Source organism: Sorex fumeus, unplaced genomic scaffold (genome assembly GCF_029834395.1).
Source record: "Sorex fumeus unplaced genomic scaffold, SorFum_2.1 ptg000063l, whole genome shotgun sequence".
In the NCBI taxonomy this organism is placed as follows: domain Eukaryota; kingdom Metazoa; phylum Chordata; class Mammalia; order Eulipotyphla; family Soricidae; genus Sorex; species Sorex fumeus.
Genome location: NW_026606120.1, coordinates 8748651 through 8772983, shown reverse-complemented (window position 1 = coordinate 8772983; position 24333 = coordinate 8748651). Strand labels below are relative to the sequence as shown.

Here is a 24333-nt window from a genome sequence, read left to right as displayed (position 1 = left end):
GCTCACGGCTACAGACAATCTTCAGTGTCATATCTAGGGTTAAGCAGCCATGAAGAGTTTTACACTCATTACCCCTGAGGTGGGTGTGCACTAGTCCTACCTCCACATTACATATGAGGAGCTTGTCACACAGGAGCGGCTGTACTTAGACCCGTGTGCCCATGTGCTGTGCCAATAAGTGAGGCCATTCGGACACTTCAGAACCCACCACCTACCCAGGGCTGAATGTCCCCATGCTGGAGGCTCTGGATGATCAATGTAAAGCACTTCACCAGGTCTTGATAGGAAACCACACCTGGGGAAACAAGCCAGTCCAACATTATTGCAAGATGCTTCTGCAGATGCAATTGGTCATCAATATCAAGAATATGAAAATAAAGGGAAAAGAAGTATCTGTTTATGAATACTTTATGAATAGAGGGTCAATTTCTTTTTTTTATAAAAGCTTTAGGGGCCAGAGTGGTAGTACAGCAGGCAGGGTGCTTGCCTTGCATGTGGCTGGCCAGGGCTCAATCCCCAACATTCCATAGGGTTCCCCAAGCACCTGCAGAAATGATATCTGAGTGCAGAGCCCGGAGTAACCCCTGAGCACCGCCGAGTGTGGACCAAAAACAACAACAAAAGAGCATTGGAGCATTCCTAAGAAGTGAAACTCACTGCCACGAGTAAGAGAAAATATTAAGCTACCATTTTGACTTTTAAAGAATTATAGTTTTTGGCCTGAGGCTTCAACTCGGTGACAAAGCAACTGCCTTGCACAAATGAAGATCTGGGTTTAAGCCCCAGCACTACATAAAGTCAAACAGGGTTTTTTAAGATGTATGCTCTGTTCCAGGGCTGGAGCAATAGCACAGCTGTAGGGCGTTTGCCTTACAAGCGGCCAACATGGCCGACCGAGTTCGATTCCTCTGCCCCTCTCGGAGAGCCCGGCAAGCTACTGAGAATATCTCGCCCGCACGGCAGAGCCTGGCAAGCTACCCGTGACGTATTTGATATGCCAAACACAGTAACAACAAGTCTCATGATAGAGTCGTTACTGGGCCCGCTCGAGCAAATCGATGAACAACGGGAGGACCGTGACTATGCTCTGTTCCTATATGCAGACCATCCAGCGCTAGGATGTGCCATAAGGCACAGGTGGGTATCACAGAAAAGCATCACTAGTGCTGGAGCTCAAGCCAAGCAGGCACCCGAAGCCCTTGCCTGGGTTCGTCTGTCAGCGCCCCTCGCCTGACTCTTGAGCACAAAGTTCCAGGACATTAGGAGAGTGTAATCCGATAGAAGGAGCAGCATTCCACAGGACACAGCAGCACATGCCATGTCCCCGGGACGAATACCTACTCCTGCTCATTTTACACCACAGCTGCTCGGCAAAGTCGAGGTCCTCCCGCACTGTGAAAAGACAGTCGATGGAACGATCAACAGCAGCACTGTCATGCTTCACTGTCTGGAAGAGGACAAGAGTCAGAGAAAAGCCAAGTGTTTGGGTTTTTCTAAAAATTATTATTACTTTAAAGAAGATTTTTTTTTTTTTTGCTTTTTGGGTCACACCCAGCAATGCTCAGGGGTGGATACTCCTGGCTTTGCACTCAGGAATCACTCCTGGCGGTGCTCGGGGGACCATATGGGATGCTGGGAATCGAACCTGGGTTGGTCGCGAGCAAGGCAAACGCCCGACCCGCTGTGCTACTGCTCCAGCCCTAAAGAAGATTTTAAATGCTGCTCTGAGTACAGGGATGGGGTGCCTGCATTGTGCATACCAGCCGGGTTTACTCCCCAGCACCACATAGGAACCTCCCAAGCCCCACCAAGAGTGACCCCTGAATGCAGGGCCAGGAGTAAGCTGCCCTGAGCACCACCAGTGCAGTTGAAAACATCCCTCCTCCCAAAAGCTTAACTTAATAATACCATCTACGGCATGGGAACATACAACCTCAGAGTATATTAGTCTATTAGTAGTCTATTATAGTAACAACTTATATTAACAGTTTTTTTTCTTCTCTGTTTATAGTTAGTTATACACACAAATGTTCGGTTCTCTTTGAAAGCAATCACAGCATTAACGACCAATAAAGAACTACCTGCAAAATGCAGCCTTAGTGGTACTAAACACACTTGAGATGACACACATAAACCAAGGACACCGGTCTATAGAGATAGCCAAAGGGCTGGAGCACAGGCAGGAGGGTTAACCTCTAAGTCTGACCTTTAGCACTGATGGCCCCTGTATTACCAGATGTGTCTCAGAGATTAAGCACTAAACATCAGCCTGCACTTTTAGAGAGTGCAAAAAATAAAAAAATTGGCACAATGCAAATTCCTAAAGCCACTGCGTTTCTCATAATATTCACTTACCTCGGTGTCTGTTTTTGTAGAATCTCCAAGTCCGTCCAGTTTATTTAAGTCTAGGAAGTAGCAGAAGCTTATTAAACCAAGATTTCCGTTTTAGAAGAACTAACAGAGTCTCTGCTTTGCAGATGGTTCTCCTACTCAGCCTGTCTCTGAATGGGAATAAGGACAGTAGGAGTGGCTGCTGGGGAGCATGCAGTCCTCAAGGGCCACCCGAGAGGACCTGAGAGGGCTGAAGGGTGGAGTGGCAAGGAGCAGAGACAGTTCCCAGGACAGTGCTGGGTACACAGTAGAATTAAGATCCCAGTGATGGAGGCGCAGAGACAGGACAGCGGGGAAGGTGCTGGCCTTGCACACAGCTGACCTGGGTTCTATCTCTGGCACCCCACATGGTCTGCCAGGAGTGATCCCTGAGTGCAGAGCCAGGAGTCAGCCCGAGAGCATTCCTGGGTGTGACTCAAGAACAAAACAAAACAAAAAGATTCCAGTTACTTCCTTCTTTTCCTACAAAGTTGTGCATGTAACGTTTAAATTAATGTGATAATGTGATTAGTTCTTAAGATGAGACCATTACCATTAACAAGTCAGGGTTGTCCCTCTGTGGAGACCTCACAGCTTCCTTGCCAGGAATGATCCCTGTTGGGTATAGCCCCAAGCCCCTTACACCCTCCAACCCATGGGCTGGAGCAATAGTACATCTGGTAGGGCATCGTTTGCCTTACATGCAGCGATCCAGGTTTCCCACATGGTCCCCTGAGCACTCCAGGAGTAATTTCTGAGTGTAGAGCCAAGAGTAACCCTGAGCATCGCCAGCTGTAACCCCAAAAGCCAAACAAAACAAACAAAAGAAAACCCCAAAACTTGGGGCTGGAGCAATAGCACAGCGAGTAGGGTGTTTGCCTTGCACGCAGTCAACATGGCCGATCCAAGTTCGATTCCCAGCATCCCATATGGTCCCCCGAGCACCGCCAGGAGTAATTTCTGAGTGCAGAGCCAGGAGTAACCCCTGAGCATCGCCGGGTGTGACCCAAAAAAGCAAAAAAAAAAAAAAAAAATCCCTAAAACTCACCCCCAAAGAGAATACCCAATTAAAAGAATACCCAGTCTAAAAAAGACAAGCTAGGGGTTGGAACGATAGCACAGTGGGTAGGATATTTGTCTTGCACACAGCTGACCCGGGTTTGATTTCCAGCATCCCATATGATCCCCTGAGAACCGCCAGGAGTAATCCCTGTGCATTGCTAGGTGTGACCCAAAAAGCAAAAACAAAACAAAACAAAACAAAAGACAAGCTACATTTAAACAGTTGCACGTAAACTCTCACTAGGAAAAGCAATCTACAAGCACAAGTTAGGAAAGCAGGCACCGTTCAGGAACTCCTGCACAAGGTCAAGAGCAGATTTGGCTTCCAGGGGCTCCAGCCACTCGGTTACTCCGGTCCTCAAACCATCAGCCAAGACCTGCAAAAGTCACAGCGAAAGCAAAATAAGCCCCCTGAAAAGCTTGTTAGCAGGATACATAGTCAAAAGAGATGAACGTAAGTATATCAATCAATACAGGATTTCTTGCAGGTGTAATCCCATGCCAGGAACTGCCCAAGTGCTCTATACGGGTCTGACTACTCAGCCTCAGGGAAACCTAAGGTTGGTGTCACTGTCATCAGCATTGATTAGAGGCCAAGTAAGACTGACACTGGCTCAGGGTCACAGGGTGAGTACTCGACAGTGCCAAGACATCATTCTGCCCAGCAGTATGATGCCAGAGATGCTGGATGCTGAATGCAGACACCAAGAGTCCAGGGCTGAGACTAACTCCAGACTCACGACCCTGTCCCACAGGTGAGGAGCGAAAGGTCAGGTGCAAAGGCCAGGGAACAAAGGTGGCACTGAATGGGAACTCATATCAAAATACAAATATGTAAGCTTACACATATATCCACATCACAGTAAGGAGAAAGGGTAAGAATAAGATGAAGGCGCTAGAAGAACAAAGTGAAACATCACTTCAGTGGGGAGTTCTCCATGCAAGGAGGTGTATGAAGTAAGAGTGGGCTGATTCCAACCAAGGAAGTTAGTAGAGCTAAGATTATAGGGAATAGGGGCGGGGCACGCAGAATGATGTTAAATTTTCAAATTATTTCATATGGAAGATGACAACCACGGTTCATTTTGGGGCAGGGGAAAAACAAATGACACAATTAGTACTTAAGAATTCCCATTAGAGGGCCTGAAAGACAGGCCAGCGAGGAGGACGCCTGCCTTGCAACACAGCTGACAGGGTTTCTATCCCTGGCACCACATACGGTCTCCCGAGTCCCACAGCACAGAACCAGGGTCTGGCTATTGCTATGTGTGTGGCTGACCCAGATTTCATCCCCGGGACCTCATATGGTCCCCTGAGCACAACCAGGAGTGATCCCTGAGCAGAGTCAGGAGTGCTGAGCACTGTTGGGTATAGCTCCCAAACAAAACAGGTACACATCAGTGATTAAGAGGCAGTAATAGCAGGTGGGGCCGGAGTGGAAAAACAGCAGGGAAGGAGCTTGCAATGTATGCAGCTGACCTAAGTTGGATCCCTGGCACTGCCTGGAGTGATCCCTAAGCACAGAAGTCAGGAGTAAGCCCTGAACATCACAGGGGGGTACCCCCCAAAAAACAAAGAGAACAATATGCACAACACCCCAAATATAAACGACCCAGCCATCCACCTGCTAATCAATGGATAACAGAGAAACTCTGTTCTATCTAAGCTGACAACCGAATGGGTCCATTAACTGAGGGAGAGGACAAAACCCAGAGACACATTCTGGACTGAAGCATGAAAGGCAAGTGCCTTACCTGCTACCTGGCAATAAAACATGCTACAAGACATACTAATGTTTTCCACACTGGTGGGTGAGAGTGATGGTAAATGAAATGTTTATGATTGCCCAACTCGGCAGCAATACCGGACACTGAAAAATCAGCGAATTTTAGGGGACATAACTCAGAGCAATGGATAATTTTTTAAGTAATAAAATAGGAAGTAGGGCAGTGACTTTGCATGTTGGGCTAAGACACTGGGATTTTTACTGTATTAAAACGAGGCACCCGGGGCTGGAGTGATATCACAGCGGGTAGGGCGTTTGCCTTGCACGAAGCCTGACCCGGGTTCGATTCCCAGCAGCCCATATGGTCTCCTGAGCACGACCAGGAGTAATTCCTGAGTGCATGAACCAGGATTAACCCCTGTGCATCGCTAGGTGTGACCCCCCCCCCAAAAAAAAAACACAACAAAAACAAAAACAGAATGAGGCACCTTCTGGGACTCAATTTGTCCCACACACCCCTGAAAAAATAGAATTCTTTTTTCTAAGATATACTTTTTGTTTTGGATTTCTAAGCTATTCCTGGTGGTGCTCAGGGCTGACTCCTGACTCTGTGTCCAGGCATCACTCCTGGCCAGGCTCAGGGGACCATATGGGGTGCTGGGGATAGAACTCAGATTGGTCATGTGCAAGGCAAGCACCTTACTTGTTGTACTATTGTTCTTGCATCTCAAAATAGAGTTTTTAAAGCACACACTCATTACTCTTTAAGATCAATCAAAATTCCAGTTATTGAAGTCTGAGAGGTAGTGGTGGATAAAGCCTTGTATGCAGCCAGCCCCAGTCTGAACCCAGGTTCTACCCAAGGTCACCCAGAGCACCACCAGTGGCGGTTCTTGGGTAGAGATAGGAGTAACTACTATCAATGATGACTCAGAAAACAAAAACCAAATTCCAGTTATTAACGAGCAGATTAGATGAGAATAAATTTAAAGGCTGGCTTTCCTGGAAAGAGGGGAATTCGTCACATAAATAAGCATTCTAGACAAAAAGGCAAAGCTAATGCTTCCTTCAATTATATGGATAACCACCACACAGTGCAATGAAACTGTCCAAACCACCAAGTGCACTTAATCATTGCAAAGAACAAGAAACTAAACAGCAATGGGATTAACAGACAAGTGTCACAGAAACAAATCACCAAGTGCATACAAATCTCCAAAGGATACTTACAAGGAGGAATTTCAGTTCTCGGTAGAGATGATTCAAAGGACCGCCAGTCTCTCCCGATTCCACTTTAATATTCTACAAAGTTCCCAAAGTCAGTTTCACTGGTAATCCTATCCTCTCAATGGAAAAGTAAGTTATTTGCATTCCAGTAACCCACACATTAAAATATACAAAGCAATGTGCATGCCACAGAGGTTGGGGAAGGTGGGGGTGGCAGTGGGAGGGATACTGGGAACACTGGTGGTGGAGAATAGGCACCGGTGGAGGGATGGGTACTTGACCACTGTATGACTGTAACGTAATCACGAAAGTGTATAAATCTATAATAGTATCTCACGGTGTTTCATTAAAAAAACAAAACAAAACAAATAAAATAAAATATACAAAGCAAAAAGCACTAGCAAATAAAAAAGTAGGGTGATGCTGCATATAGACACCTGACCCAGGGGTTCGTTAGGTAGTTACTGCTTATCCAATAAAGTACCCACACTTCTGTTTCTGTAATTAGATTTACACAGAACAACTTTCCTTCCATGGACTCCTTCCTTCTCAGTGAATTTCTGAGAGGACTAGAGAAATATTAAAAACAAAAAACCTACAACTTAAGAACCAATAACAGGGGCCAGAGCAAGAGTACATCATGGAGGGTGTTTGCCTCATACACAGCTGATCTGGACTCAATTCCCAGCACTCCATATGGTTTCCAAGCCAACCAAGAGTGATTCCTGAGCGCAGAGCCAGGAGTAACCCCTGAGCATCACTGGGTTTGACCCCCAAAAACAAAAGAACCACCAACAAGCCTACATTATCACTCAATATAAATTCAGGTTCACCTAAAAAATTCACCGATTTCTTAGTAAACCAACAGTGGCTTGTCCTAGATAGATGTCATTCAAAACACTAAAATATATATTTTTAAATGGAGGTTGGGGGATAGTGAAGGAAGAAAAAAGTAAATGCCATTATATGCAAATCCTTCTTGCAGGGTTGTGGCAGGGAAAACATTAAGAACATAATTATTAGGGGCTGGAGCGATAGCACAACAGGTAGGGCGTTTGCCTTGCATGAGGCCAACCCAGGTTCGATTCCCAGCATCCCATATGGTCTCCTGAGCACCGCCAGGAGTAATTCCTGAGTACAGTCAGGAGTAACCCCTGCACATTGCCGGGTGTGACCCAAAAAGAAAAAAAAATTAGAGGAAGGAAAAAAAAAAGAATATAATTATTGGGCTGGAGTGACAGTACAGCAGGGAAGGTGTTTGCTTTGCATACAGCTGACCTGGGTTCAATTTCCAGAATCCCATATGGTCCCCTACGTTCTGCCAGGAGTGATTCCTGAGCACTGCTTGGTGTGGCCCCAAAACAAAAACAACAATCAAAAAGAATGTCATTCTCTTTAGGGAGCCACAATAAAGGCTTCTGTAAATCTGTTTGAAAAGCAGTTGAGGGAATGCAGACCAAAAGGGAAAGCCTATGTCTGACACACAAAACTGAGGTTTGATTGCCGACACCTCAGGTGCCCCCCATTCCCTTCAGCACCACCAGGCCTGAGCACTGCCGGGAAGGGCCAGCCCAGTCTGCAAAAACACGCACAACAGAGGGAAGGAGAGTTCATTGGGCAGAGAATATGCTGTCCCTGCTGAGGCCAAGGTCTGACTGGCGGGAATGAGCACTGTGATGAGCACCTCTCACACTGGGAACACCCCCGAGCACCGTCAGGTCTAGCCCCAAAATGAAAATAAAAACATTGCAGAGTTGATATCTTACAATTTTGTGCTTTTATCTTTCTGCTTGCTGTTAAAGACACTTTAAATCAGGATTTAAGAATAGTAATAATATTTTCTCTTGCTTTGGTTTTTAGGCCACACCTTGTGATGATCTGAGGTTATATTTTGCTCTGTGCTCAAAAATTACTCCTGGCAATGCTTGGGGAACCACATGGGGTGCCAGGGATTGAATTCTGGTTGGCCACAAGCAAGGCAAGTCCTACTGTACTATTGCTCCAACCACCCCCAACCCTCACCCCGCATAATATTTCCATCTTGAAAATCTCTGTCAGTTTTTGCAGTGGATGGGGTTTAGGCCACACCCTGCAGTGCTCAGCGGCTCCTGGTTCTGCGCTCAGAAATCACTCCTGATAATGCTCACGGGACCCTATATGGTGTTTGAGATCAAACTGGAGTTGGTCGCATGCAAGGCAAGTGCCTTAACCCCTGTACTATCCCTGTCCCACAGATTTTGTTAATATTATAGAAACACATTGAATGATCTCTGTACATGTATTGGTGAGCATGTACCAATACAATACTCTAGCTATTCTCTTAAGACGAATAGCTAGAAAAGTAAATACAGGGTGATGGAGTTTAACAATTAGAGGATTATTGATGTGGGCCCCTATTTGTGTTCCTAAAAAAAAGCCAAGAAGAAAAAAAAGCATTTTGAGATTTCAATTTGAGTTCTCATAAAACTCCTTGGGAAGTTTTGGTAGCATAACTGCAGCCCTGTGAGCACTCCGAGACCACACTGAGCGGGGCAGGGGCTGGAGGCGGTGGCTCCACCAATACGCAAGATGTAGCTAGGGATGCGTGCAGACCAGGCACGGGCCCCTGCAGCCGGAGCACTGAAGGGAGCAGAGCGAAGAAGCCCCTGAGGGGACCCCAACACTCTGAAGTTAACACACACACAACACTGCAGCCGTCTCACAGGTAACAGGCTTCCCTCCTACCAGAGTTGCGCTGGAGGAGAGGGGAGGCGCCTGGAAGATCTTCTCCACGGGACTCCAGGAGACGTCCAAGGTGATGAGCGAGCGTGATGAGGCGCCGCAGTCGTCCATGACGCCAGGCTTGAAGAGTTCATACTGCGCAGAGCCCTTGGCCGTGACCTGATGAGGATGCGGTAGACCATTAGCTGCGCCTTCATGCGGTCAAATTGCCAAGCCTGGCCTCATTCTTTTTCCAAAAGGAAAAAAATGTGCCACACTTTTTATCCCCAATGGATAAAAGCACAACGGGTAGGACGTTTGCCTTGCATGCAGCTGACCAGGGTTCAGTTCCTCTGTCCCTCTCTGAGAACCTGGCAAGCTACCGAGAGTATCCCGCCCGCACGGCAGAGCCTGGCAAGCTCCCCACAGCGTATTCGATATGCCAAAAACAGTAACAAAAAGTCTCACAATGGAGACGTTACTGGGGTCTGTGCTACAGTGCGATTTTTAATCACCAAGACTAGCTAAGGAGGGCTGGACAGTACAGTGGCACTTGTTTTGCATATGGCAGCCCCTGTCCAATCCCCAGCACCAAGCAGGGTCTCTCAAGCACCACAGTGGGTCATTCCTGAGCAAAGAGCCAGAAATTATCCCTGAGCACCCCACCCCACCAGATTAACCAAGAAGCAAAAATTGCCACATATTTAATCATTAGTTATGAAAATAAATACACAAAGGCTGGAGGCAGCATAGGGTAGGGCTCTTGCCTTGCAAGTGGCTGATCCAGGTTTGATCCCCAGAACCACATATGTCCCCCCAAACCTCACCAAGAGTGATCCCTTAGAGCAGAGTCAGGAGTAAGCCCTGAGTACTGGTATGGGCCAAAAATTGAAGGGGGAGAGAAAAAGTGAAAGAAGAAAAGAAACACACATTTTGATACTACAGAGCAATATGCAGCCCTATTAGCAGTAAAAGAAATATTAATAAGGAAGGCGGTTAACAGTGTGAGGAAACAGGAGTAGAAGAGAAATACCTACACTGGATGAGTGATGTCTTTTCTTATGCAATTTTTTTAAGTCTTCAAGACTTACATCTTTTTTATCAGCTGTAGGATGGGAAAGAAGAAAAAAAATTTAGTAAATTCCAAAGTCACATTTAGAGTGAGAAAATCTAAATTCTTAAAAGTTTGAAGGGGGCTGGAGCAATAGCACAGCAGGTAGGGCATTTGCCTTGCACACGGCCAACCCAGGTTCGATTCCCAGCATCCCATGTGGTCCCCTGAGCACCACCAGGAGTGATTTCTGAGTGTATGAACCAGGAGTAACTCCTATGCATTGCCGGGTGTGACCCAAAAATGCAAAAAAAAAAAAAAAAAAGTTTGAAGGGGGCTACAACTCAGCACTAATAATAGTTAAAAATTTAGATCATGGGGGCCGGAGTGATAATGCAGCAGTTAAAGCACTTGCTTTGCAAGCAGCAGACCCAGGTTTAATCCCTGGAACCTCATGTGATTCTCAAAACAAAAAGAGAAAAATATATTTAGGCCAATTGGCCCAGTGTCACAGCTTCAAGAGAACATGACACCGCCAAATCTTCCCAGGGAGCCAGGGAGTGTGTGTGTGTGCCTTCCCAGGGATAGGGTGTGTGTGTGTGTGTGTGTGTGTGTGTGTGTGTGCGCGCGCGCGCCTTCCCAGGAATAGGGTGTGTGTGTGTGTGTGTGTGTGTGTGTGTGTGTGTGTGCGCGCGCCTTCCCAGGGATAGGGTGTGTGTGTGTGTGTGTGTGTGTGTGTAGATCTCCCTCTCTGCCTAAAGGCCTAGCAGCCTGGAGCCACATCAGACACCTTGCAACATAGAAAAGGCCCAGCCCCAAACTGCACTTCATCAAAATGCCAGACACCAACTGTTCCAGATCTACACTTCCTGGATTGCAGCCACACAACACCTCAAAATTCCACAGCAGTGTCAGCCCAGCGGGATCACGGTAGGATCACTGATTAGAAAGCTGCACAAAAAAGCCCACCAAGCTCAGTGAGCCCAGACAATAACACAGAAGGCCCCACTAGCACTAACCCGCAGAGCAGATCCTCGGACAATGGCCTTAGTAACACTACTGCCAGATAGGACAATCATCACAGACTGACCACTATTGATCTAAGGTTTGATAATTTCATTTGCTCTTGTGTTTGAATGAAAAATTTGATTGTGCCTGCATGGGGGGAGGCTGGGGTGGTGGGTGGGAAACTGGGAACGTCAGTGGAGGGAAGGGCACACTGGTGGTGGGATTGGTGTGGGAACATTCAATGCCTCAAACAATTGTATTATAGTAAATAACAGGGCTATAATAAAAAAAAATTTTTGGAAAAGTCTTAAACATTGAAAAAAGTTTATGAAAGAATAAAAATGGAATCAAGGTCAATACTACCACCTCAAAATATAATCAAATGCCTACTTCTATATTGGAATCAAATTCTCATTATATTCAATTTTCACCTCCCGTGAAAATTTTAAAAAACACACACAAATTAAATTAAACCTGAACAATAAGTCCTACCTCTTGCCCAATCTCTTTGTTTGTTTTTTGGCCTAGCAGGCAATGCCCAGGGTTACTTCTGGCTTGCATTCAGGGATCACTCCTGGCAGGGCTCAGAAGACTTTACTGGGTGCCAAGGATTGAAGCCGGGTCAGGCAGCATACAAGGCAAGTGCCCTGCCTGCTGTCCTATGTCCCCAGTTCCCACTGCCCAAACCTTTGGAGGTGTTTCTGGTACTCCTAGAGCACCCACATGCTGCAAACAGCACATGGGTCTACTCACGGTGGCTAACACTGTCTTTCTGTCTGCTTGGCCTGGGCTGAAGACTCAACTCAGCAGGAACTTCCTGCATGTGTGAGACCTGGGATGAGTTTCCAGCATCACCCCCAAGCCATTATATGCACTCACAGTCAGAAGTGGAGAACAGAATTACCTCCTCTTCCCCGCCTTCACACTCCTGAAAGTGATGTGTGAGCGCTCACCTTGACAGCTGACTACATACAAGATGATTCCGGTAATGGTGCTATTTGCTGTGACAAGCTCAGCTCCAAGCCAGCAGGTATTCTCAGGATCTGAACCATCACATCTTACCCAAAGGGGAGGAAGGGCAGTAACTGGCTGATCAATCTTCAAATGAGTCATACTAGGATTGTGAGCCATGGTGTAAAATCCAATTAGCTGCCTAGAAAACCAAAGCAGGGAGATTAATTAAGACTAGAGAGACAAGAGACAGGTCAAGAGATTTCAAAGGTTTCATCACTGAGGGTCTCCCTGAGACAAAAGTCAGGAAATGAAGTGGCTGTGAAGTGGTAAAAGGTAGAGCAGGTAGATGAAGACATATATTCCAGGAAGAGGAACTCTGATGGGACTGGAATTCAGTGTGGTGAGATTGAGTGGGAAAGAACAGGGAGAGATAAGAAGTCAGCTAGAGAAACAAGTCACACCATCAGGAAAGATAGTGCAGAGTTAAGGCACTTGCCTCGCCTCAAGGCCTGGTTCTACCCCCAGCACTGCCAGGAGTCACTCTTCAGCATGGAGGCAGGAGTAGCCTGAGACCATTGATATGGCAGAAAAACCAATATAAATATGAATAAATAAATAAGCAGGAGGCTGGGGTGATCCTGGTACCACAGCCACGCTCCAGTCATTAGATCAGTTATGGAAATCTGAATACAGACTGCAAACAGGGACCAGTAGTGGTAAATTGCTAAATTTTGATCAATTGCTCTGTGATGAGTAAGGACATAAACTCATGAGGAAACACACAGAGTTGCTAGCAGTAAAGTAACATAATATCTCCTATAAAAGGCCAAGACAGTACAGGAGTGATAGTACAGCGGGGAGGACACTTGCTTGGCATGCAGTTGACACAGTTTGATCCCCCAGCATCCCATATAGGTCCCAAGCCCTGACAGGAGTGATCCCTGAGTGCAGAGCCAGGAGACAGCCCTGAGCACCAATGGTGCGGCCCCCAGACAAAAGCCAAAGGATGAGATGCGAGCCGAGATATGTCTCAAAGGGGAAAGGTCTTACGAGTGTGCAGCCATGAGTCGGGACTGCTGGTGCCACAAACACCCGCAGCTCTGCCGTCTGGGCCCCCCCAGAGCCCTACGTGGTGTGCCTAGGAATATGTACAAGCAGAGCAACTAAAGCACCCAACCCCGACCAGAATAGCGAGGAAAACTCTGAGCTGCTGGAATCTCATGATTCCCGGCTAGAGGAGAGTGCTCACGCAGCAATTCCAGTGAGCACAACATGCAGAACGTACGGAGCCCAGTAACACAAAGAAGATGGGTGGGAACTGAAAGTGTGCACTCAGCCCAGATAAGGTGAGGCACCACCCAAGGCGGTGTGGACCTCTTCTGAAAAGGAGAAGCTCCCCAAAAGCCAAAAGGCCACGTGAGACTGAGACCATCTGGAGCCCAGGGTCTGACCACACCTCACGGGGCTCAGACGCAGACAGTGCCCTATCCAGGGTACAGCAGCACCCAGAGACAGGAAGGGGACTGTGAGTGAGCGCAGTGGAGATGGGAGCTGTGTGTACACTGTACAAGAAAGCTGTGGGGACTGAAACTTGTGTGAGTGAGGATAGTGGGGAAGAGAATTCAGAGTGATAAAAATGAAAAAAAAAAGTGAATTGGTGAACTTGGATTGAGAATATAATAATTCCTATACTTCTAATTTTTCTCAAAGTTTAGAATTCCCTGAATTTACCAGAATGCATCTTTCCCCCTCAAGTACATGAAAAGCATTTAGTACCATCAGATGTTTTTTAAAAAGTCTACTGTTACTTCAGAAAGAATTATCCCAGAAGGAAGGTTTGGAATGCAGGAAGAGCAAAGAAAGAGTAAGCATATGGAGCAAAGTAAACTCTAGCTGAAGAAAACACAAATAACATACATCAGAGGTTCTCAGACTTACCTGGTCCACCACCCCCTGTGCACAAAAAAAAACAAACCAAACATCTCTCAGGGCCGGCCTGGAAATCAATCTTCAAGCAAACAAAACACCCACCTCCTGCTGTGAAGCCAGTGAACTGCACTCTCCCCCTCAAAGCAGCGTCACACTTTGGAAAACACTGATGTATAGATTGCAAGTGCAGTATAGAAACAAAGACCAATACAACATGAAATCAAGAAGCCTTGAAAGAAATGACCAAATGAGCTTCAGCACAGAAAAACATTTTAAGTTCCACACTGCAGAATAAAAAAAAACCCAAATGAAGAAGAATCCCTCTGTGAAGACCATTACTGCAGTCAGGAGTACTACTTCAGGGAGTCTCTATGTGGGCTCGGGGGTGGCGGGGGCAGAGAAAGCACCTCGTTGCCCAGGGCCGAGCAGAAGTAGCACTGGGGAGGGACCAGTTCGCCTTCTGGAAGCTCCCTGCGTCACAGGGCCGAGCTACTCAGAACAGACAATGGAGGCTTGTGTTGGTCACTCACATGAGATGCGAAGGTCTGAGGCCAGAGTGATAGTCAGCGCACAGGGCTCTTGCCCTGCACATGTCTGGCCCGGGCTCAATCCCCATAACCCAGATGGTCACCATCTGTCAGGAGTGATTAAGTCAGAGTCAGGAGTTATTCCTAAGTCTGTCCAGGTGTGGGGTAGGATGGGAGCGAGAGAAGAGGTTGAGGGGAGGGGAAGAGGAGGCTGGGTGGGGCGGAATGTGAAATTGTGGGTCAGGGAGCTGGCACTAGTTGCCTTGCTTGCAGCCAACCCGAGACTGATCCCTAAGAACAGAGCCAGAGATGAGCCCTGAGCACTGCCACGTGTGGCCCAAGAAAGAAAGAAAACAAACAATACAAAAGCTCAGAGAAGCAAGCTGGCGTGGTCAGTGATTTTACAGATGGCGGCAGGCAGTGGCGAAGGAACACTGGAAAGGAACCACAGACAGGAGGAAAGAAAGGCACAGGGGCATGGAGACAGGGATGGTCACTGCACCCGAGTGTCCATGGTCACCTCTGGCCCTCTCTGGCCCCTGCAAGATGACATTCACTAAGGAGCTGGCCACACAGATTCAGGGAGGCTAGGGGTCCCTGGTCCCCACAGCCCAAAAATGCTTCCCCCCAGCTGCCCCCTCCGTCCCCAAGGAAACCTTACCTTGCCCTCCTGACTGGTAGGGCAAGTGGCCCAACATTCTCACCAGTGGAGAGATCAGAAATGGTTGTTTCTTCAGACGGCAGTTCTTCATCTTGGCTTGTTTCTTTCTTCTCCAAAGGCTTTAAGAATGGTTAAAGTTACTCAGCCAGATGCAGGGATATTTAAGAACCAACTGTTCATTGCGGTAAAAAAAAAAATCACATATGCAGGGCTGGAGTGGAAAGGGCATTGATTTGCCTTACACACAGCTGGCCTGGGTTAGATCTTTGGCACCTCATATGTTTCCCCAAACCGGCCAGGAGTGTTCCTGAGTGCAGAGCCAGGAGTAACCCCTGAGCATTGCTGAGTGCCACCTCCAAACAAACAAAAAAAGCTTCCATTTCCAAACTGTCGAGCAAACTAACTGTTAGCAAGAATCAACATTCCTGAGCACTGTAGATATCGCCTACAACACCCCAACCCGCCCCCTCGTTAGCCCTGTAGTCATCCAAGCACCACGAGAGCATCCAGATTGCCCCTGCCACTGGACCTGGAGCCAAACCGCTGGACTGGCAGGCAGGGAGTCACTCAGCGCAGAACCAGCAGTACCTGGGAGATCCTGTCCTCCCCTTTAAAATCATAACTAAAAACTAAGTTTAGTAACAGTGGATCTTGCCAACAAAAGTATTTTTACTTTATGATCAAAAGACATTGATTTAGGGGATGAAGAGATAGGCACAAGGAAAGTATGCATGCTGCCTTGCATACAGATGACAACGGTTCAATCCCTGGTTCAATCTCCAGCTTCCCATAGGATCCCCTGAGTTCTGACAGGAATAATTCTTGAGTGCAAAGCCAGGAGTAAGCCCTGAGCACTGGTGGGTGTGGCCCCAACACAAAAACCAGAATATAAAAGTTGCAAATTAACAGGGAGTAAGGATTGTAGTTTGTTTTTTTTAATGTACGAGTACTGCTATTTATTCAGCCACTGATTAAGCTCAATGAATTGGGCAAGAACTCCACAGTACTGGGATTGTAGTTCATCTTGTTTCTTTCTATTCCAAAGACTGTAAAAGTCTCAGTAAATATATTTGCATTTTCTGTGCAAACATGAAATTCAAATTTTATGTTTACATTTGAGATTATTCCCAAGAAACCAAATTAGCCCTATTTAACATTTAAAAAACAAAGGGTCAGGGGGACCAGAGCAATAGTACAGAGGGGAAGGCACTTGCCTTGCACATGTTGTACATGATAGACCCGGGTTTGATCCCCAGCACCCCAGATAGTCCCCTGAGCACAGACTCAGGAATAAGCCCTCAGCAACACTCCACTGGGTGTGGCCTTAAAAACAAAACCACTAAGATAAATAAAACCTCACAGGACCCTGGGGCTGGAGCGATAGGGCATTTGCCTTGCACACGGCCAACCCAGGTTCTATTCCACCACCACTCTCGGAGGGCCCGGCAAACTACCGGGAGAGTATCCCGCCTGCACAGCAGAACCTGTCAAGCTCCCCATGGCGTATTTGATATGCCAAAAAACAGTAACAAGTCTCACAATGGAGATGTTACTGGTGCCCGCTAGAGCAAAATGAACAATGGGAGGACAGTGTTACAGTACACAGGGCCCTGGGGGATGGCAGCGTGGCAGAGAATTCCTGCCTTGTAAGCGTGAGGCCAAGAGTAAGAGCCCCAGTGGCACATCCAGACACAGTCCCTGCAGCCCAGCGAGCATGACAACCAGAGAGCTAAAGTAGATGACCCCCAACATTGCCTCAGCTGGGTGTGTCACCTCTTTCCACCCCTCAGCCTTCATCCAACCGCAATGGCGAGAAGAGAAAGAAGGAACACACAATGCAACAAGAAGAGAGCCCCGCGCCTCACCCATCTTCCTGCGATAAATGCAGCCTCGCTCTCATTGAGAATAGCTTCCAGAGGGCTGGGCTGGCCTTTGCGGAGCAGCTGCACCTGGACATCAGCCTGCGAACAAAGAAGCACATCCGCCATGATCTATATGTAAACACATACAGGTGTACAGACATTTAAACACATAAAGACCAGTCCTTTGCTAGAGAATGTAAATATGACTGAGTGTTTAAAAATAAGATTTTAGGGATCAGACAGTATAATGATTAGAAGTACAAGTTTTGCACGTAGGAGTCCTAGTTTTTTTTTTTAAAGAAAAACAAGGAAAAACAAAGATTTCACTTTTTTTTTTTTTTTTGCTTTTTGGGTCCAGTCAATGCACAGGGGTTACTCCTGGCTCTGCACTCAGGAATTACTCCGGGGACCATATGGGATGCTGGTAGTCAAGCCAGGGTAGGACGAAGCATGCAAGGCAAATGTCCTACTGGCTATAGTCCTACCAGCTACTCAGTTATCTCCTTTGCTATTCTTATGCTTATGGGGACAGGTTTTCTCTTTGATGAGGTGCAAAGGACTGAAATACAGGCCTCTTCTACATACTCTACTGCTGAGCCCCAGGCCTGCCCCTGTCCCCACACCCCCCAATCTAGCTTATATCTGGGTTTACTCAGACTTCAGGACCACCTAGAGTGTACCCTGCCATGTAAAATCATTTAGGATTAGGACCACACTGATGTTTCTCTAATTGCTACAACATTTACTACTATATCCCATGAAATGAGCTACTTACTACTTTTTCTTGATTATAAGGTGGAATTCAGAACTTAAACATAGCAGTTTAAAGGAGATGCTAAAAATTTAATTGCATCACTTATGGTCAAAAAGTTTGAAACTTAAAAGTGACTTTGAGAATCAAAGTACCGGAGAGCCAAAGAGCTGGTGTCTGGGCTGAGCACAGAGAAGGGGACCCAAAACAAACAAGTGACAAACAAGAGTCCAGATAGGAGGACTTGGCACATTGACCAGGATATACCTGACTCCTGAGTTTCGAGAACAATCTGAGTAGCAAGAGATAATCTATATTTGTAATTTTGCTTCTGGGTTACTGGTCTGTGTTCTTTGCCTATTCTTCTCTTATGCAGTCTCCTTTTCCTTTATAGCCATTTGTAAGTGAATTAATTTCAGTCAATCCAAAGCTTTCTATTTCATGACCACTGAGTTTAAAAATCGAATTGGTCTTACCTCATAGATAAATGGATCTGTTGGGATTCCTTTCTTTTCTTCATAAAACTCCCTGAAATGCAGAACCACATGTGAAAAACGGAGCCCCAGGTCTCTGTTGCTTAGACTCACAGGTTAGACTGCTGTACGACCATCGAGAAAAGCAACACTGGAGTATTTAAGGCAACACCAAGATACCATGGGCAGGAATGGAAGGGGAAGCTGTGTTGTCTACTCTATTCCTGTAGTTTTTCAAACACATCACCAGTTACTGTAGCACTGTCCTCCCATTGATTTGCTCAAGCAGGGCTTAAAGTCTCCACTGTGAGACTTGTTACTGTTTTTGGCATATCTATACAACACAGGGAGCTTGCCAGGCTCTGCTCTACAGGCAGAATATTCTTGGTAGCTTGCTGGGCTCTCCAAGAGGGACGGAAGAATCTAACCGGGTTGGCCTCATGCAAGGCATTTGTTTGATAGGTAAGTTTGAAACTTAAAAGTGATTTGCCCTACCCGCTGCTCCAACCCTACCACCCTAATCACCAGTTACTACTGACATTTAATTTACCATGACTTTTGGGAAGTAAAAGATGTCTGGGCTTTGGGCTGGAGAGACAGGTTAAGATGCTAGCCCTGCAATGCTACTGAAGCGGGTTTGATCCCTGGAGCTCACAGAGGGTCCCCAAAATACTGCCAGGGTCACTCCTCAGCAGTCAGGATAAGCTCCAGGGCCCCGCTGCCAAGTATGATTCAAATATGCCAACAAAGTCTGGATTCTGACCTGCCCCTGCATCTCTGGGGAATCACAGAGAAACTGCTAGGGGGTTCTAGGTCTTAGCTTCTATGGCTAAAACAAAGCATCTATTCTGTTTATGGACTGTAACTAGAAAAATTATGTCAATTTAATAATCTTAAGAAGGTTTCCTTTTAAAGTGTAAGTATGAAACTCTGGGTGATCATTTGACAGTTATTCATGAACAATGATCTTAAGACATGTAAGCAAACCGATACAAAAATGCCAAAATATCAAAATTTACACTTGGAGGGGGGAAAGAAAAAAAAAAATCACTGAATACCTGAGCACAGAACCAGGAGTAAGCCCTGAGAACAGTCAGGTGTGGTCCCCAAACAAAAGAACAAAAGTGGGGGTGGGGGAGTCCTAAATAAATAAGCATGAAACCACCAAGCTGTAAGATGTGTTAACCCGTTGAATCCAAAACAGTGGCGGGAGCGATACCCAGGGTCAAGGGTCTGCCGTGCGCGCCCCAGACGCCGGGGCTTCGGCTCCCGGACGCAAACCGACACGGGCCGGCGCGGCGCATCGTGGAAGGTCTCGGGGGTCGTGAGATCTAGGAGCCGGAGCACCGGAGAGGGCGGTGCCCGGCGGGGTCTCGGGCGTGGCGGGCGCCGCGTCCCCGATACAGGCGAGCGCGGGCGCGAGCGGGTGGCCACCTCCCGGCCCGGACCCCCCGAGCCCCGGGGCGCGGCCTCGCCCCACTTACTGCAGCAGGCGGGCATAGAAGCCCTCGGCGGCGCGGTTCACTTGCTCCCACATCGCGCCCGCAGCGACTAGGTTCCCAACCCGCCAAATCGAACTGCGCGCCGCGCGGACTTCCGGGGTTACGCCCGCCCACGACCGGGCCTTCTTTCATCCTCCGTCCCAGCCCTATCGGTCTATGAAGCGAAGGTGCCGCTTTAGCGCGCGCGGCGACTCCTCCCAGACCCCAGTCATTCCCCATCCCCCGTAATCGGAACGTGAAGACACCGCAGGAGCGACGGGTTAAAAGCTTAGGGTGGGGGGGGAGGGGCGGCTTGGACACGCCCCCTCAGGGCCAGACACAGCTCTCGCGGATCAGTCCGCGGAAAGGAGTTCCTCGCGTCTAAGTGCTGCTCCTGACTTTGGGAATCAACAGATGTCGTAGTTTTACGCCCAGCAAGGAGTAAGAGACCCTGTTCGATTTTTCAGAGTAGCAGAGCAAGACTTTACGACTCCGGATCTACTCTGAGGCGGGGCGGGGCGGTGGAGACCGTGGAAGGTTACAAATAGGGCGGCGGTACTGAGCACTTCCTTTTCCTGTGCCTGCCGCCGGCCGGAGAGGAGCGTGGCCTTCTCTCTGCCGCCATGGTGAGTGCAGGTCGGGCGGCCTGGGCTCCTCGCGGGCCTCTCACCCCGCGGATTGGGGTCGCGGGAACCTGGGGGGGGGGGGCGGGGAGGCCCCGTGAGGTCGCGGCGAGGATGGCCGTGGGGACTCGGGGCGCCTTTTGCTGCGCGGACCGGACCGCGCGGAGCCGCGGCCGCCATCTTGGCACAACGTGGGTGTCGCGGTCCGGGGCGGCCTGGAAGGGCCCCGGGACGCCCGGGAGCTTCGCGGGACTCGGAATTCTAGTTGCACGTGGGCCCTGGGTTCCACGGTGCCGGGATCGGCGGTCCTCGAGGCTTCATGCGTTCCCTTGTGCAGCTGAGTGAGACGCCTTGCCTTGCTTAAGGTTTGGCCGGAGAGCGAAGTGCACGGTTAGCCGCTGCGGGCATGTTGGTGCCGGCGGGTAGAAGTCATTTCATGAGAAATGTCGCGATCATGGGAACGATGGTGGGATTGGCTACCGTTGGCTGCTCATTCAGCTTCGGATCTTACCTACCTCGGCGCCACCCTTCCCCCTCCCCCTTTCTTAATGCTGGGCCTGCCTCAGCCGTGCGCGCACGGATCCCCGCGACGCGGGCAGGTACCCACACCCTGGCGGTTACCTGGAGAGGGACGGGCAGGGCTGAAGACATGGCGAGTAACGAGTTACTAGCGCCCAGCAGGAGGCGGGTGGAGGCTCAGGCCCACCCTTCAGAAACGGCTGATGGAACCATTAGTGAGTCTCAAACCGTGCTTAGAAGGGGTCTCTCTCTGCAAGGTTGGAGGGAGCTGAGCCTGGACCCAGACGGGGGGTGTTTGGGGTGACCCATTAAAGATTATTTCCTAGCTTCAGAGTGCTTAATGAAAGAGTAGTGGTAATTTTTTTTTAGACGTGGCAGAGACTTGAGCAAAGTAGCCTGCGCAAATGCAGTTTTGGGTGGTATCAGCGTTTATTTTTGCCTTCAGCATTGCAGATCATGGGAGCGCCCTATAATTGAGTAGTTCGCGATTTTGTTGGAACTGCCTGGCGTGGCTCCTCAGCGTGAATGTTTGCCTTTTCTTCCAGGCGTGTGCTCGCCCGCTGATCTCTGTATACTCCGAAAAGGGGGAGTCCTCTGGCAAAAATGTCACTTTGCCTGCAGTGTTCAAGGCTCCCATTCGGCCAGATATCGTTAACTTTGTTCACACCAACCTGCGCAAGAATAACAGGCAGCCCTATGCCGTCAGTGAGCTCGCAGGTACGGGTTTCCCCTCTCCTGGAGCGGTCTGACGGGGAGCAGCGCTGATGATCCCATCCTTTGGTCCGTGTTTCTGAAGCATGTGATTGTCTGGGATGTTCTGATGCTGAATCCCCTGTATGTACTAAGTCACAGGCAGGGTGATGGCTAGGTGATTGAACTTGATTTCTCTCTATTTTAGGTCACCAAACCAGTGCCGAGTCTTGGGGAACGGGCAGAGCTGTGGCTCGGATCCCCAGAGTTCGAGGTGGTGGTACTCATCGTTCTGGCCAGGGTGCTTTTGGAAACGTATCCTCTTTCCCTGCAAAGACTGGTTTCTCTGGCATGCCAGCAGATTGCTGCCGGTGGGGGCTTTTAACTTGGGAAGGTTTGCTTGCCATGATGTCGTAATTTGCGTCTTACTCTGTTCTCAGCGACAGTTGCCTGCTGTCAGTAAGCTGGCTCAGAAGGTTGACGAAAATTTTTACTGAGCGAGGCAATAGCTCTTTCTGATTGTTCAAAGTTGAGAGTTGATCCTTAACTGAAAACTAGATGTGTCGTGGGGGGCGCATGTTTGCACCAACCAAAACTTGGCGCCGTTGGCATCGCAGAGTGAACACGACTCAGAAACGATATGCCATCTGCTCTGCCTTGGCTGCTTCTGCCTTACCAGCGCTGGTCATGTCCAAAGGTTTGTGATATATAGATTCAGAGGGGTTTAAACTGCCTCTTCTTGCCCTTCTTATAAGTGTCAGTATGATGAGATTCCACTTAATTGGTCCGTGTTTCTGAAACACATGATATTTGTGGAAAATCTGATGTAGCAAGTTACATGCCATCTTGGGTTTCATGGGTCATAGGTTTCTAGTCGTGTCCCTCCATAGCTTTGGAATAACCAGGTTGATGTTGACTTGGCTTTGTCAGGTCATCGCATTGAGGAAGTGCCTGAACTTCCTTTGGTGGTTGAAGATAAGGTTGAAGGCTACAAAAAGACCAAGGAGGCAGTTCTGCTGCTCAAGAAACTTAAGGCCTGGAATGATATCAAAAAGGTAGACTCGAAAAACATTTATTTACACGTCATTGACTTCGATCGTTCAAAAGCTTGAGTAATAGTAAAAAACTTGATGGAATGAGATATTAATTGAAGTTATATAATCAGACCATCAAATCTTCCTTTTTAAGGTTTATGCCTCTCAGCGGATGAGAGCCGGCAAAGGCAAAATGAGAAACCGTCGTCGTATCCAGCGCAGGGGACCCTGTATCATCTATAATGAGGACAACGGTATCATTAAAGCTTTCAGAAACATCCCTGGTAAGTCTTAACACTGCCCTTGTAATTAGTCTTCCCATGTTTACTCAGCTTTTACTGTGATGATATTCCGCTTGAAGGTCCGTGTTTCTGAAACATCTGTGATTTTTGTGGAACTTCTGATACTTAGCTGAGTGGGTACCTCATGATTAGAAGCACATCAACTGTGGGAGGGGTTGTTTCTGCTGTTGAAGTACATGATTCTTAATTCTCCCTTTTCTTTCAAAGGAATTACTTTGCTTAATGTAAGCAAGCTGAACATACTGAAACTTGCCCCTGGTGGACACGTGGGTCGTTTCTGCATCTGGACTGAAAGTGCTTTCCGCAAATTAGATGAACTGTATGGCACTTGGCGGAAAGCTGCCTCCCTCAAGAGTAACTACAAGTAAGTACGTAGTCCAAATGCCAAACACAGCTGTCTCTTGACATTTAATCTAAGAATTGGCTTGCATGTTTTCTAAATGATTTCTACTGGCAAGCTGCACTGGTGAAATTCTAAAGCCACTGGTATACTGGAATTTCTGTTTAGATCTGAGAGTGGCTAAATGGTTAAAACTCTTGAGAGTCCTATTTGTTTGAGCAATGGGTTTTAAACTTAAGTGTTTTTTTTCTTCTTCAGTCTTCCCATGCATAAGATGCTTAATACCGACCTTAGCAGAATCTTGAAAAGCCCAGAGATCCAAAGAGCCCTGCGAGCACCACGGTCAGTTTTTAGTGTTTATTGTGCCCATCTTAATCCCAGGCTCTGGGCATTGGTCATTCCTAGTGCATATAGTATGGAGATACTATCAAGACATTGTCTTCCTTTTACAGCAAGAAGATTCATCGCAGAGTCCTGAAGAAGAATCCTCTGAAAAACCTGAGGATCATGCTGAAGCTGAATCCATATGCCAAGACAATGCGCCGAAACACCATTCTTCGCCAGGCCAGGAATGTAAGTGGTTTATTTGGATCTTGCTGTTAAATTTTTAAGAAAGAGTTGATGATTAAGCATTCTTTCATTGTTGCAGCACAAACTCCGGATGGATAAGGCAGCAGCAGCACTAGAAGCCAAATCAGATGGGAAGGAGGTTGGCAGCAAGAAGCCTGTGGCAGGGAAGAAAGAGAAGCCTGCTGGTGTGAAAAAACCAAAGAAGGCACCTGTGGGGAAAAAGGCTGCAGCTACCAAGAAACCAGCTGAAAAGAAGCCAGCAGAAAAGAAAGCTACAGAAGAAAAGAAGAAGCCTGCTGCGTAAACGCCCATCTCCTATAAAAGTCATTTGGACAGCTAAATTTTGAATAAAGACCTGATCAAAGAGGCAATGAAAAATAAGATGTTGGCTGTGTTGTCAATCTTGGTTAGAATATTAGTGCAATATTAGTGTTTCAATTTAGTTTTATGAAATGATTTTTTTGTTTTTTATA

At 47.7% G+C, this 24333-nt stretch overlaps 2 protein-coding genes and 4 non-coding genes across 6 annotated transcripts in view; 5 read left to right on the top strand and 1 right to left on the bottom strand.

Annotated features, from left to right (window-relative positions):
- Positions 1-19912, bottom strand: part of ZWILCH (zwilch kinetochore protein) — a 31815-nt gene extending 11903 nt beyond the window's left edge. Inside the window, exons 1-12 of the mRNA XM_056126764.1 lie at positions 19786-19912; positions 18305-18356; positions 17081-17176; positions 15216-15334; positions 12098-12297; positions 10123-10190; positions 9110-9265; positions 6389-6460; positions 3716-3809; positions 2356-2405; positions 1342-1447; positions 216-295 (exon numbers count right to left, since the gene is read on the bottom strand). Of these exons, the coding sequence (XP_055982739.1) occupies positions 216-295; positions 1342-1447; positions 2356-2405; positions 3716-3809; positions 6389-6460; positions 9110-9265; positions 10123-10190; positions 12098-12297; positions 15216-15334; positions 17081-17176; positions 18305-18356; positions 19786-19838 (1146 nt within the window). The 5' untranslated portion in view covers positions 19839-19912. The remainder of the gene's footprint in view (positions 1-215; positions 296-1341; positions 1448-2355; positions 2406-3715; positions 3810-6388; positions 6461-9109; positions 9266-10122; positions 10191-12097; positions 12298-15215; positions 15335-17080; positions 17177-18304; positions 18357-19785) is intronic.
- Positions 19913-20270: 358 nt separating this feature from the next.
- RPL4 (ribosomal protein L4) lies at positions 20271-24241 on the top strand. Its single transcript, XM_056127212.1, has 10 exons — positions 20271-20408; positions 21470-21641; positions 21823-21929; positions 22173-22311; positions 22545-22669; positions 22803-22932; positions 23158-23314; positions 23549-23632; positions 23743-23863; positions 23940-24241. Exons 1-10 carry the CDS (start codon positions 20406-20408, stop codon positions 24162-24164), a joined length of 1263 nt encoding a protein of 420 aa, XP_055983187.1. The 5' UTR covers positions 20271-20405; the 3' UTR covers positions 24165-24241.
- Positions 21682-21749, top strand: LOC130036305 (small nucleolar RNA SNORD18). The gene has a single exon (XR_008794350.1). It is a non-coding gene; the product is annotated as a small nucleolar RNA SNORD18 (small nucleolar RNA).
- LOC130036311 (small nucleolar RNA SNORD16) lies at positions 22016-22114 on the top strand. Its single transcript, XR_008794355.1, has one exon. It is a non-coding gene; the product is annotated as a small nucleolar RNA SNORD16 (small nucleolar RNA).
- LOC130036303 (small nucleolar RNA SNORD18) lies at positions 22372-22443 on the top strand. The gene has a single exon (XR_008794348.1). It is a non-coding gene; the product is annotated as a small nucleolar RNA SNORD18 (small nucleolar RNA).
- LOC130036304 (small nucleolar RNA SNORD18) lies at positions 22984-23056 on the top strand. The gene has a single exon (XR_008794349.1). It is a non-coding gene; the product is annotated as a small nucleolar RNA SNORD18 (small nucleolar RNA).
- Positions 24242-24333: the final 92 nt, after the last annotated feature.

What these genes read in the sequence shown, in the direction of transcription:
- RPL4 (XM_056127212.1), top strand. An exon ending in TGCCGTCAGTGAGCTCGCAG is followed by an intron (nt 21,642 to 21,822) that starts GTACGGGTTTCC and finishes TCTCTATTTTAG; the next exon opens with GTCACCAAACCAGTGCCGAG. An exon ending in CCTGGAATGATATCAAAAAG is followed by an intron (nt 22,670 to 22,802) that starts GTAGACTCGAAA and finishes TTCCTTTTTAAG; the next exon opens with GTTTATGCCTCTCAGCGGAT.